The sequence below is a fragment of the Giraffa tippelskirchi genome, chromosome 7 (assembly GCF_054371585.1).
Source record: "Giraffa tippelskirchi isolate mGirTip1 chromosome 7, T2T-mGirTip1v1.2.pri, whole genome shotgun sequence".
Classification (NCBI taxonomy): Eukaryota; Metazoa; Chordata; class Mammalia; order Artiodactyla; family Giraffidae; genus Giraffa; species Giraffa tippelskirchi.
Genome location: NC_137281.1, coordinates 51,558,701 through 51,573,332, shown reverse-complemented (window position 1 = coordinate 51,573,332; position 14,632 = coordinate 51,558,701). Strand labels below are relative to the sequence as shown.

The window sequence follows — 14,632 nt, the reverse complement described above, 5'->3', positions numbered from 1 at the left end:
TTCCTTACTTCATCTAATCCTACTCTAGACCATCATAAGAGGAACTTGCCTTGTCATAGGCTGAATTAGATGGCTAAATGGCAGTGAAGATTGTCAAGGTCATAGGATGCTTTCCACATGGGAGGACTGAACTGTACATCAGAAAGTATTTCTGGTAGGACAACGCATGTCAGGGGGTTCATATCAGCAGCACTATCTACAGTACAGAAGCTAGCTAATGCATCTTCTCAACAAAAATCATTTGAGCACCTATTATGTGCCAGATTCTGTTCTAGAAGCTGAGCACACAGCAGCAAAAGACAGACATGGGACTTATATTCCAGAGGGATATACAGATACAAAAGAAAAGCAAATATAATCATTGGCTAGCTATTGCTGTGTAACAAACCATCCCCTGATTTAGAGCAATTGTTTATTTTTAGTTCATATAACTGTGGCCCAGCTGATCTGGAAGGGCTCTGCTAGGCTTGCTCAAGCATCTCTGGGTCCATGGGGGGTGTTCTTCTCTTCTCCTACAACCAGTGAGCTCACCCACGAATGTGCCTTTGAAGGCATCGGCAGAGGCCCTGGCAAGCAGCAGCTGAAATGTACAGGGCCTCTTGGGGCTTTGACTTACAGATGGCTCTCCATCCCTTCTGCCACATTCCGTGGGTCACGTCATGTTCATCTGGCCAAACCCAGAGTCAAGGATAAAGGATATTGGTACAGGTGGAGTGAATAATTAAGACAACAGTGCGAGTGTCTATTTACAGTTTAAAGTCAAGTAACATAAAGGAAGAAGCCTAAAGCAGGTTCACGGCTCAAGAGCAATCAGGTATGCCTTTGGGTGGTCAGGTGTGGTGGATGGTGTATTGTCATCACCCTGGTATTTCTAGCAGGCCATCCCATTGGGAGAGGAATAGCGTCAACATTATGCTATGCCACGAGGCTGTTCAGGATGGGCTTCCTTCCCGCTGTCCGGGTATATCCCAGCTACCAAGGGCTCCTGGCATACCAAATTAGGGCATCTATTTGGTTTATCACTGTCTATGCAAATACCTCATCACAGCAGCACATTCAAAGATACCACAGTTTGAACAAGTTATCTCGGCTGGACGAAACACCAGTTGCCCCCTTTCCATATACACATACACAAGTACTTGTACACAAAAGACACAAGCACTTCACCTACCCATATGGCCACCTCCACACACACAGGAAGGATGTCTTTGCAATGTCAGTCAATGAGAGGAGACAGTCTCAACCCCTGGCACCTCAGGAGACAGATGCTGACTGTTGGATGATTCCATCAGCTCCAAAGCCAGAATGAGGTACCCAGCAAAGCCGTGTGAGCTTGGAATGTGTCTGAATAATGCAGACCAAGCTTCTGGGGAACCCCCAGCTGCAAAAACTGTCAGGGGCTGGTAGGAGCTGGGGTGGGAGAAGATAGAGTCAGGGTAGGAAGGGGTGGTTTTCAGCGTCAGTATTTACTTGCCAGCGTCAATCTATCAGTTAAAAGACTCTCATTAGGGAGCTGAAGGGAAAACAAGATGAAACAAACAAAACTGGATTTCTTCAAATGCCTCTAATCATTGGAGTGAAATGATTTTTCTCCAATCTTTGTTGAACAAAACTTGATATCTTTTCTTTTTTAGCAAAATGCACATTCTCTGAGAGTAGAAGGGAGTGTGGGATAGAGGGGGGAAGTGACATCAGTTTGTATATCAGTCCTTGGAGTGTTATGTTATTATTCCCATTTTATTGATGAAGAAACTGAGGTTTGGGGAGTCAAAGCAACTTGCCCAATGTAAGTAAAGTCTGGAGATTCCAATCCAGGTTTCATTTTGTGGACCAATCTTTTTGGCTTCCTAGCTGCTGTGTTTCTAGAGGTAAGCCTCAAGGCCTGAAAAGACTCTTGAAGTTAACTCCCCTCAGCCCCCATAATCCAACCTGTGGGGAATGAGATAGGAGGGAATGGACACTGGCCCGTGGGATACACTCAACTGAAATCAAATGGGGTTGGCTGGGGCCACTCTGCCTGCCAGTAGAACAGCTCAGGACAAAAGCCCAGGACTTTGGTAAATGCTGGCTCAGGTCCTGGCCAGTGACAGAACGAGCAGGCCTTCAGCCAGGCAAATCTACATCTGTTTTCACCGGTCCAATCAGGTGCCTGAGGTCAGCAGCAGCCTGGAAATCATAGCCTCTGGTTACCTGTTACAGGTCACATCTTAGTTTTATGTAGAGGTGACAAAGTTGAGGACAGACTGGAATATGGTCCTTGGCCAAACCAAGCTGTCTGACAGAGATTATTCCCCTCCTTGGGGGACAGCCGACAACTGGCCCACTGGAGGCACTAAGGCGCAGCCCCCTGACTCTCTTAGGCGCATCTTGAAAGAGCTGCTCTAGCCTCAGAGCTCTCCTGGGGTTGGCTGAGGCCTCTGCTGCAACTGCAGTCATCCACCTTGCCCTCTGTCAGTCTTGCTTCCCTCCTTCTTGCAGTAGTTGTGGTGAGAATACTCCCCCACATGCCACATGCACAAATATTCATCTCAGCCCCTATTCCAGGGAAACCAACCTGTCTCACACTGGTGATTAAGTGCCCCAGCCTTGAAGTGACACCTGTCACTTTTGCTCCCAGCTCATTGGCTAGAACTAGACACACAGCCCCATGTAAGCACAAGAGGGCCGGCAAGTGCCACCCTGCAAAAAAGGGGGAAGACTGGACCTGTTTGGTGAGGAGCAGTAAGAGAGATGGGGTGGGAAGACCACAGAAAGGGCCAGCAGGACAATAAAATCAGTAATGCTGCTTTGTACCTTGGACACACCCTATCCTTAGTGTGCTTCCCTGCCCAAGTGGCTGCTTATAGAAAAGTGGCTGCAACATCATCTTCCTGCCCTCTTTACCCCTTGTCATGGTTGATCATCTCTTCTCTCTCTGTCTCTGTGTCTACTGAATCTATGGGCTCAACCCAGTGGGCCTCTGATTGACAAGATGGCACCTGCCCTGGAATGGATAAAAATTAGGGTACTCAAGGATGCTTTGATCTGAAGTCTGTCTGAGTTCAGAGGACCCCATTTTATTCCTATTGTTGGGTAACTTGGGTAGGCATCTCCACACATGTGGGTTCCAAGCTGGGACAATCAGATCATCTGTCCAACGCTGACTGCACTTCTCAGAGACTCGGAGGTGGGTGCCTAAAGAGAACAGTGGAGAGCTGAAGAGACTGGAAGCAGCAGCAGCAGCTGCCACCTTTCTTGTGCTCTTCTGGGGGGTATTAGGCCAACATTGCCATCTCTTGGACCAGCGTTGGCTAATGCATCTGGGTGGTCAGATGGCATTGCATCTTCATCAGTGACCTTGGGACCACATGAGAGATGACCTTGTGACTGAACTGCTGACAATGAAGAAATTTTAAAAGGTGCATCAGTTGACATTTATTGAGTGGTTGTTTTGTCACTTAATCTTCAACAACCTTATGAGTTCGGTACAATTTATATTTCATTTAACCAATGGACAAACGGAGCCACAGAGAGTGGGAAACTCCAGTGGCAGAGCTGGAGGTCACACTTAGAAAATGTCGCTCCAGATTTTTCACCCCACCCCATCCTCTGCTACTTCTTGATTAAGTCTAGACATCTATTTAATGCCCTTGTGACTGTCTCAGGGCCTGTGTCAGACTTGGGGAATGCAGCCCAGCCCACTAGATCTTAGCATGGTCCATTGCTCAGTGTGCTGCTGTATTAGATGTCACATCGTACATTTAGTCCAATTTTTAGTCAGGGAAATTATGTCAGAAGGTATTTGTTTACTTGCATGTATAAGAACTATGTAGTCTACATGTTTCTCTTATTGCTTTGGCCACTGGGGATCTCAGATCCAAACAGGAGGAAATACATTAGAGTTTGAGTTTAGTACTTCAGTTTTCTGAGTTTTTCCTCCTGACCCAGATTTTTTTTTTTTTTTTTTTTGGTTGCATACATTCTATTGGAAAACTGTCCTTTATAAAAAAACTTGAAACTTTTTTTTAGAAGGAGGCTGTATGGAAATGACAAAGCAAGGACTTTAATACACATTCTTAAACTCCTTCTGTGAAAGTTAGACCGCAAGATCCCTCTTACTATCATTCCCAAAGCACCCCACTTATAAAATCTCTTGAGCAGTGGCTACTACTGTTCCAAATCCCTGGAGATAGCTAGAAGCTTCTAAAAGAACACATCCAGATATAGAAAAAAAAAAAAGTTTCCTCAAATCATGGCCTCAACTTTGGTGCCAGATGCACAATTGTGGAGCGGGCGGCCAGTCAGGCTCTCACCTGAGCAGTTAATAAAATCTATTGCCCTTGATGGATTTTTTTTTTCCTGCAAGCTAGAATTGATCTGTCTTCTTGGTGATTTGTGAGGTGGCAGGGAAACACCAAACACCATCATAACTTGGGCCACGTTGAAAAAAAAAAATAAGAAAGAAAAAAAAAAAATCCACCGCCAAGTCTTTCCAGGCGTAGAAAGGACTGGAACTGCTGGAGTCATTTTATTTGATTTATTGGAAATAAAGTGGATCTTTTTAACATTTTAATAAAGAGAATCTCTTGCACTGGGCTGCAAGTGGCCGCCAGTTCCCGGTGCAATTCCATTCTTTGGAAAAGTGGCATCAGCTGTCGTTGCCCAGCGTGATTTGTGGGGCTGGGCCCCAACAGTCCAAAAAAGCGAACTGGCTGCCTCCTGTGAGGGACTCGCGCCAGGCGAGGTGCTCGCCCCGTATCTGCCATGCAAAACGAGGGAGCTTTATGAAGGAATCCGTCTTGTAAAGCCATTGGTCCTGGTCATCAGCCTCTACCCAATGCTTTCGTGATGCTGCCGCTGATCTATTTGGGAAGTTGGCTGGCTGGCGAGGCAGAGCCTCTCCTCAAAGCCTGGCTCCCACGGAAAATATGCTCAGTGCAGCCGCGTGCATGAATGAAAACGCCGCCAGGCGCTTCTAGTCGGGCAAAATGCAGCCGACAACTCCGCTCGTCCTGTGCGTTCTCCTGTCCCAGGTAGGGAAGAAGGGGCTGCTGGGCGCTCCCCGCGCTCTGTTTCTGCATTCCAATTGCCTGGCGCGGGCTGGGCGAGGGGGCTTTCGTGGGGTCGGGGGACTCCGGGTGCGGCGGCGAAGACGGCTCGAGGGCTCAAAACGGAGGTCATTTCCAGCCCCTGAAATCCTAGGGCGCGGGGGCGGGGAGCCCTGGCGGTCTCCCACTCTGGCTTGCGTGTGTGTGTGTGTGTGTGTGTGTGTTTGTGTGTGTATACGTTCAAGAGAGGTGGAGAGAGCTCCGAGTCCTTTTTTTTTGCAAGCAGGGGCGACATTCTCGCTTACATCAAGTGGGGTAACTTTGATTCGCCTCCTCTGTAGGCTCATGCATTGGCGAGACTCAGTTGGAGGCGACTCCAGGGAGTCGTGGTTTCCCCCAACCCCGCGCCGATTGGGGAAGCGCAGCTTGGGTCCGGACTGCGGGCTGCCGGGCTGGAGAGGCCGGCCTGGTATCGCCGACTTCCCGGGGCGCCCGGGCCCCTTCGCCCGGCCGGGCAGAGCGCAGGAAGGCGCCTCCGGCCAGCCGAACGCTGCAGCCCGGCTGCCGCTGTCGCTCAAAGGCGCCGGCCGCGCCCGCATCGGGGTCCATTCCCTTCCTGACCTCGGGCCCAGAAGGGCCCGAGCTCATCCCTTCGCCCGGGCGCAGGCCCCAGCAAAGCCCCCTCCCGCCCGCTTCCCCTTTGTCTAGCCCCCTGAAACTACAGCCCCGAGCTCCGACTCCGCTTCTGCGGTGTTTGAGGGCGGGCGCCGAGCGCGGAGAAAAGTTAAAGCCTTGCCCACCAGGCTGCAGCTGCCTGTAACCCTCGGAGCGCTGAGGCGCCAGGGAAGGGCCGGCGACCCAGGAGAGGGGGGCGATGGAGACTTGGTCCTTCTGCAACTATCTCCGGGATCTCAGGAAGTTTGTGTGCAGGAAAGGAGGCCAGGCTGGAGGTGTTGGTGGCTGCAGGCTCAGCTCTGTTCTGGGGCCCGTTTTCTGACAGCACTGTGATCCAGTCCCCCTGGCCTTCCTGGCAGCCTACGGGACATGGCATGTGCTGGCAGCCTACAAGTGGGTGGATGAGATCGGTGGCAGGGCCAGGCAGAGAGGAGGGAAGGAGACAGGGAGTGCCCTGGGGTGTTGGGAATGGGTGTCGAGTTCCTGGCCAGGACTGCTGGATGCCAGGGCAAGAGGCACACACGTGTGTGAGGGTGTGAGGGCTGGTGGGGGGGTGGGGGGTGGAGGGAGGTCGAGGCTGCTGGAGTCCCAGGCAGGGGCTGGCTGGAATGCAGAGATGCAGTGCAGCCTTCTGAGGGGAGACCACGGAGGCATCCACGTTAGGAAATGGGTCAGTGTCCCAGGAAGCAGTAACCATGGTAATGACTCAGTGTTGGGGGGTGAGGGTGGATGATGGTGCCTGGGGACAGAGTAGGGTGATGAGCCGGCTCCCAGCTCATGACTTCCTTCTTCCCTGGATCCACAGCCCCCACAGCCATACTCTTCTCTACTAGGGTTTTGGGCTGATTCTCTTGAGGTCCCTGTAGCTTTAAGTCCTGCCACAAATACTGTGCCTGTCTGTGAGCCAGTTTTCTAGACTTTCTGAACTCTTCACTGTCTCTGAGGTAGCATGTGTGTGTATAGGCATATATGTATGTGCATATGCATATATATATATATATATCCTAATTAAGTAGGGGGTTCAGAGCATGTCTCTGTTCAGACAGATCCTCTGTGCCACGTGCTGCTCGTACCACCTGGGCAGCTTGCTTAACCTCTCTGAACTTCCAGATTCTCCATGGTGAAGTAATTCTGTCACCTTCCTAGGATTGCTAGGCAGATTGGATTGCATTCAATAGGATGTCCTTGGTAATGCGTTTAGCATCAGGCCTAGCACTCTGGGAGCTTTCCGTGTCAGGGAGCCCTTACTACCGCCTTACCTAGGACCTTACAGTCCTTTTCTCCATGGACATGTTTGACTTCAATTTGGATTCCAGGGTTTGCCCAAAGTTTTATCTTCCTTTGAGCAAATCAGACCACGTGACAGCACGCAGCAATTTCTATGCTCTAGGGGCTGACATGATGCCTTTTGCAAGGCAACTGGTGTGTCTCTTCTCCCAGGACCTGACTGGCACAGGTGGCTTTTGAAGGCTGTTGGCTCTCTCAGTTTCTTTAGGATGGAGGAGCAGAGGTTTTACCTCGAATTCAATTGCCATCCCTGAGAGGCTTATTTCTCTCTTAGACTGTTATTCATAATCAGAGCAAATGTCCACATTAGGACAGTAACTGATATCCTGGTAGCAATAGTACCTTGCAGGGAAATCATTGTGGTGCAAATCAGTTAACCAGCAAGAGGTTCAAGTGCAAAGCTCTGTGTGACATAGCAAAAGGTGGGGAGAGTCTGGGAGCCTTTGAGCCTACAAGCAAAAACAAAACTTTCCCCAGGCAGAGAGAAAACATGCTGCTGCTGCCGCCGCTAAGTCGCTTCAGTCGTGTCCGACTCCGTGCGACCCCATAGACGGCAGCCACCAGGCTCCCACGTCCCTGGGATTCTGCAGGCAAGAACACTGGAGTGGGGTGCCATTGCCTTCTCCAAGAGAAAACATAAGAAAGGGGGAAAAACAATGTAATAAAGCAAATTAGTCACTTGGCCTTAGTGATGTTCAGGCAAGTAGGTGTGTGTGTTTTTCTACCACCGTTGAAATACACTGGGTCTGGTTTTGGAAGCCGTCAATCTCTGTAAGTTTATTGGCTAGGTTGCTGTTTTAGGCATTTTGGAAGAGGGAAAAGGAATTCAAAGCAACAATGGCTGGAAGCTGGCAAAGCAGAGAAGCAGTCACCTCTCTTCTCCCCTGGGGCATTTTGGGAAAGGCAGTCCCAGAAGTGGCCTCTGGATTTGGCTATGGTAAATAATGAACGCAAAACAAATCAAGAGAGGCGTGAGCTAGAAATTCCACTGTAAAATGTGATTCCCCCACCCCCAGCCTAATTTGGGTGTCACATCTAGCCAAAAGCTCTAACAATGAATGAGTAATCTCCCAAGAATTAGGACTGTAGGGAGTGGTCCAGGTTTGGAGAGCAGTCACTTGGGAAGTGACTAAAACTATTCCATGGAATTCTGAGATGTTGATTTAAGATGGGGAGGTTTTTCTTGGAGTCAGAATCTTGATTTTCAGGGTGTTAAATGAAAATCAATGTCTTCTTATGCCCCTGCAACTTCATATATTGTATTTTAAGGGCAGTGTTTACTTGCAAAGCCCTTTCATTGGGGAGGAAGATTGTGAGCATTGCAGAGGGATCTCTTGCTCTGAGATGCGTTCAACATGTGACAGCCTGTAAGATTCCAAAAGCGCTAAGGAAACAGATATAAGTGGTGAAAGAAATTGCAAAGTGGTAGCGTTCGTGTGTCTGAACAATTTTTTTTTTTTTTAGCAAGTCCCCAAAGAGATTTAATAAACTGCAAGGCTGAATATGTGATCTGGAATTTATGTAACGCCACAGTCTATATTAGAAGCCCCAACAGTCATCTTAGCTAATGTCTCCCGCTCTGCCTCCCTCCCTTCTCTCCTTTTCTATCTTTAGCCCATGGGTTTTCCATTAAATAAAATCTTTTTTTTTCCCCCTAGAAATATCCTCTCTGTGTTACAGCAGAATTGCCCAACAAACCAATGCACCCTGTAACTGCATTATCTAAAAGTACCAGTATTGGGGTGTGAATGTTGAGTCTCAGTGTGAAGTTCACTGTTGAGGTAAAAGTACAGCTGGTTCCTTGAGAATATCTTTCTTTCCCTCCTTCCAAAAGACAGTTCCCTGGGGAGTCCAGTTAATTTCTGTATAGTGGAAGCTAAAGGAAAGGATGAACTATGGATTCAATTCACAACTGAATGACAGCAGCCAACAGTCGTCCATATTTCTGTGTTTGTATGTGGGCTCATCTCGGTGTCTTTTGATCTTGTTTTAATACCTGTTGAAAAATTTCTCCAGAAGAGGGCTCCATCCACAGCATTACGAAATTCTAAATCTACCTTTCATATTTTGAGAAATTTCAGTGTAAAAGCTCCATCAGAACCAAACTAAAGTGTTCTCCTTATTTTCAATTCTTTTCTACAAGCTCCCCCAATGAGAAGTCCTGTCATTTTTGCACAATTTATCTTTCCTTCCTTTTTTCCCTATTGTCGTTATTCTGTTCTATTTTACTCTTCAACTATCGATCCCCTCTGAGTATTAGAGCAGGGAACGTTTCAAAGACCCTGGTAGACAATGCAATATGAAATGTGAGGAAGTTCTGAAATTTCCTGGCGTTTGACTTTGGTTGGACCTGGTTTTATTCTTTAGGCAGCCAAACACATGGCAGGCACAGTTCTGCCTGTGAAAGGAGGTAATCTTCCCCATTAGATCCCTACCCAGAAAAGCAAATCATTAGCCAGGTCCGCTCACCCTTCAATACCAGTTGAAAAGGAAAGGGAAATATTGGTCTGTCATCCAATTACAATAATCAGTTGAGCAGAATCAATCAGGTGACCACTGGTTTTCACATTGTTTCCACTTAGCTGTCAGCAATGTACCCACACGCCTGGGAGACTCTGACCCTCCTGAAGGATGCTGCCAATACAATTCTCCGCCACTTGGGTCAGGCCTGGCTCCCCATATCTGCACAGACTGTACAAATGATAACTGACTGGACTGTAGGAGCCCCTGCACCTTCACCAGATATGAAGTAGTGGCTTTATTCTAGGGTTAGGGTGGAAAGTGCTTTCTTTCTCTACTGAGAGAAAGCTAAGGGCAGGCTAGGGAGAAGAAATGACATTTCAAACTTGAAATGCAGACTGAACCAAGGTTAATGGAGATGAATGGGTCTCTAAGACCCATTCTCTAAGACCTTTGGTCTTAGCAGATTGAACCTTCAAGATATCTGCTTGGTGGGACTGAACGCCATTCATCCCAATTCTGCAACTCTTGTTTCCAGGGGGAAGTTGCAGAGTAGAAGCCACAGGCCAGGTGTAGCTCATGGATGTATCCTGTTTGGCCCAAATGTTTTGAAAAGTAGGATATTGTATATTTAAAAAACAACAATATGTTTCCTGCATTTCTTAAAATGTCAGAAGGTCAGGCAGCCCAAGAACCACATTCCCATAAGGCCACACTTCCCTGGAGCTGAGTCACTGCTGCCCTCTTTAGGACCTGCCTCTGTACTTGGCCACAATCCCTGCCACTCCCTACTACCCACCCATTCCACTATACTCATTTATTTCACCTCCTTGCCCTTGTAGGCATTTGCATCAGGAACTTCTGGTTTTGCAAATTTAGGGGCTTGATCAGATTGCTGTTGCCTATTTTTCAGTGATTAGGCTATTTGAAAAGGAAGGGACTAGCCCCTTTTCAATCACCACCTGGTGATTGAACCACCTGGACGTGAACTTTGAAAGAACACCAAGGGGCATTCCTCCCTGAGAACGTTATCACCACCAAAAGCGGTTAGGTGACTAGGGCCACCCAGAGCATTGCAACACCTAGGTCATTGTTTCATGTGGAATTGTTACCCCCAGAGAAGTGACACACTGCAGGTTTGAGTCAGCCTGAGTGCTGGTGCATCGTAAACAACGTTACGCGTCAGCAGCCAAGCGGCTCTGGGACCACCAGAGAGTACGGAGGCAGAGTGGTCCACCGAGGGCAGCCCCGCCCTGGAAGCACGCTGGCTCCCTGGGCGTCGCCATTCCAGAAGCGTTGCTCACCCACAGTAAGCGCGTCCTCAGATCATTGCAACACCCCATGGTCCTTAGTCCTGTAGGGGCTCCGGGAGCATGGAGCTAACACTCAGAGCGTTTATAACCTCAGGGTAATGTTGGCCCCGTACCTCTGTTGTCTAGAGTGCTTTTATACTCGGGACATTGTCACCTCTAGTGCCAACTGCACTTTGCGTAGTGTTTTTATAACTGTTTTTAGCAGTTAACACCCACCACAGTCTTCACGCGGTGCTAATGCTACAATTAATGTTCTCTGGCTCCATAAATACTAGACTAATCTGTCCACTCATCCCACACCAGCAGGTGAGCCTCAGATAAGTATTGTTTTCAGTAGCTGCAGACCCCAAAGATCAGGGTAAATGTAACTACATACATATACCAAAAAAAAAAAAAAGGCGGGCGGGGGGATTGTTTTCCTTCTGTCAGTTGCCATCAGAAGTCAAATTCCTGAAAATTAGCCTTAGCATTAGGCGCGTTTTAACATGTCACATCTCATTTCAGAGGACCCCGGCGAGTGTCACCCCGTCTGCTATAGAAGCACAAAGCCCCTGTGTCTCCCAGCCGAGCTCGGGCCAGGCTGGGGTGGAGGGAGCAGCTGCTTAGCTGAACGCAGCACTGCACATGCCTGGGCAGGGCCAGGAAGTGAGCTCAGCCTCTGGGGGAGCCTGGGGACCCCACAAGGAGTGCAGCAGCCTCCACTCCTGCCTAACACGGCCTCCAGACCAAAGTCTCCTTCCCCGGAGTTGGCAGGGAACTGCTTTTCCATGTGCCGTGGGAGATGGTGCCTGTGAATGCCTGAAGCTGGAGCTACTGTGATAACCGCCCTGTCGATAGATGGATATATCGTCTGCAGAGAGTTGCAGGACCCCGCTCGCGGAACCCACTTCTGACTTAGGCCACACAGGCACGGCCTCCAACTGCTATAGGCTGCCAGGCATCTGGGATCATCTAACTCAGGGGTTGCACACTACAGCCTCTGGGCCGATTCCTGCCTGCAGCCTGTTTTTATAAACAGTTTCATTGGAACGTAGCCAAGCCCATTCATTTATGTAATTGTCTGTGGCTGGGCTTGTGCCGTAACAACACACCATATGGCCCACAAAGACTAAAATATTTACTATTTGGCCCTTTGCAGAAGTTTGCTGACTCCTGCTCTGGCTCAAAATTACAGCCAGAAAGTCTGCAGGGAGGGAGACATTAGGGGTTGAGCCCCAAGCACTCGAGCAACTTGACCTCAGGGACATTCACCTGGGGCCAGATGGATTCAGTAAACACCTGTGATATTTAGGCAGGACCTACTGTGTGCTCAAGGAACACCTGTTAGTAAGGCTGATTCAGTCTCTGCTCTCTTGGGCCTCAGACCCCAAGATATTCCCTGGCAGGAATCATTAATAAATGATTCAAAACAGAGACAACTGCTAGAGGGAAGGAAATGCAGTTGTGTCAGATACTGCCAGTCTATATGTGTTGCTTGATGGTGCCTTGTCTTTCCCCTCTACTAAAATACAGGCTCCGTCACAGCACATGCTGTCATCTGATTGAATCACTTTTGTGTTCCTAGGGCCTAGAACAGAGCCTGGCATATAGTAGGCCCTCAGTAAACATGGATGAATGTATGAATGTGAGAAAGACATCAGATCCAGATGAAGAGTCTGGGAGGCTTCCCTGATAGCCTGCTGCTTTCCTCAGAGTCTGGAGGAGCAGTGAGGCTTATGGACACAGGAACGCCAGGGTGTGGGTGGTGGGGGAGCTCCGAGCAGGAGGAGACACCGCAGCCCAGGGAGTGGCGTGGGGAGCAGCTGGGGGTGCCAGACCCACCAGGGCCTTGTCAGCCATCTCAAGGATTTTGGTGTTTGTCCTGGAGCAATGGGGAAGTCATTGAAAGCGACATGGGGAGGGTCCAGCGTGACAAGGCCAGATTTCTATTTCTAAAAAGTAATTTGGCTGCAGTGTAGCTGGAGGATGGAACTGGATATGAATCGGAGGAGAAGCCAGTCTAGGCCTGTGATCATGGGAAGCATCCAGAGACTCTCGTCACTCTAGACCCAGGGAGTGACAGTGCAGATGGGAGAAGTAGACACAACCTCCTCTGAGCATCCAAGAGACATTTAGGGGAGAATTTGCCAGGGCTTGGCATCTGGGTTTGAGATGGCAGGACAAGGGCTAGGGAGGGGTTAAAGATGCAAGCTTGAGTTCTCACTCCTCCAATTGGCAGAGAGCTGGAACCACTTGCCCAAAACAAGGAACCCAGGTGTATGACATCGTAAACGGGGTCTGAGGGCCATCTCCATGGAGATGTGAGCCAGGCTGCAGCAATACTCCTTAGGCGAGGCATCCAGGCCCTGGTGACGCTAATGCCTGCAGACCAGTCTGTGCTTGCAGCAGGGATGGGCACCACGGGGCCTGGCAGTGCCCTTGCCTAAGTGACTGATGTGTAGCCTCTATAATTAACCAATCTCTGAGGCTTTTCATGCAAAAGATATTTGAGAGAAACATTGCCAAGCCCTTTAATCATTTCTTGAACATTCAATCAGCAGCACTGGAAATATTTCCTACATGAAGCAAATAATGATCTACTACTTTCAGCAATCACTTTGCGAATGCTAACAGACCTTCATTTCAGCATAGGATATAGCCTCAGCAATGCTTACGTTTCTTGGTGTAGTAGCAGAATCTTCAGCTGGGTGCCGGGCGGTGGTGTCCTGGTAAAAGTTTAACAACTGCTGTCTCAAAAAAAAAAAAAAGCAGCACAGGTACGTTATCCTCAGATGGTGAGCAATGTATAGTCGTCCACGTGCTAAGTATTTATGGAAGCATCTGGGGAATTCATAGGTAAACAAGATGGACAAGAAACCTGTTCTTGTGGGTCTTGTGGTCTTCTGAGGGCCGCCAATAAGAAACAAGAAATAAATAGCCAAAATAATACAAATTTGGTAATTATTACAACTGGAAACAATGGGAGCTAAAATGGTATTGAAGGAGTGACCTACCCTCTCTCCGTTCCTTCCATCTTTCCTCCTTTCCAATCTCTTCCTCCTGTATTTTCTTCTCTCCCCATAATTGTGCATATCTGGGGAGTGCCAAGAATTCTGCTAATTTGGGGATCCAGAGATGAGTCCTACTACACAGTCCTGGTCCTCAGTAGGGGAAGTTCTGGAGGTGAATCAGGGTCTCTGGTCTCCTGGGGCCCAGAGGAGCTGTGTCTCAGTTTAGGAGCATCAGGGAGACTTCCGAAGCTTTGAGAATCGAATCTGAATTCTGACCCAGCCTTTTGCATGCATGCTGTGTGAGCTCTGATCAATTACTCTTTCTCCCCCTCTTCTGTTTCCTCCTGTGTCTACACAAGAATGGAGATTACCAATACCTGCCTAGCAGGGCGGAGAAGGCAATGGCACCCCACTCCAGTACTCTTGCCTGGAAAATCCCATGGATGGAGAAGCCTGGTAGGCTACAGTCCATGGGGTCGCTAAGAGTCGGACACGACTGAGTGACTTCACTTCCACTTTTCCCTTTCATGCACTGGAAAAGGAAATGGCAACCCACTCCAGTATTCTTGCCTGGAGAATCTCAGGGACGGCGGAGCCTGGTGGGCTGCCATCTATGGGGTCGCACAGAGTCGGACACGACTGAAGCGACTTAGCAGCAGCAGCAGCAGCAGCCTAGCAGGGTGCTGGTGAGGATTGAATAAATGTATGCTCATGGCTTCGTCCCATAATTGCCAATACTGGGAGCTTAAGGAACGCTGGTTGCTTTAACTTTAACACATGGTTCTGCAAAGCACTTTATGGTTTGAAGGTACTGGGGGGCCTTGGTCTTGAGTATCTAACTAACTTAGAGGGGAAAAATACTCGTGTACTTAAAACTGTA

General features: G+C 48.8%; 1 protein-coding gene across 4 annotated transcripts in view; it reads left to right on the top strand.

Annotated features, from left to right (window-relative positions):
• The first annotated feature begins 4,913 nt into the window (after window positions 1-4,913).
• CDH13 (cadherin 13) overlaps window positions 4,914-14,632 on the top strand; it is a 1,025,542-nt gene continuing 1,015,823 nt past the window's right edge. For all 4 annotated transcript variants that reach the window (XM_081514130.1, XM_081514131.1, XM_081514132.1 and 1 more), the window contains exon 1: window positions 4,914-5,012. In XM_081514130.1, coding sequence (XP_081370256.1) covers window positions 4,968-5,012 — 45 coding nt within the window. In that variant the 5' untranslated portion in view covers window positions 4,914-4,967. The remainder of the gene's footprint in view (window positions 5,013-14,632) is intronic.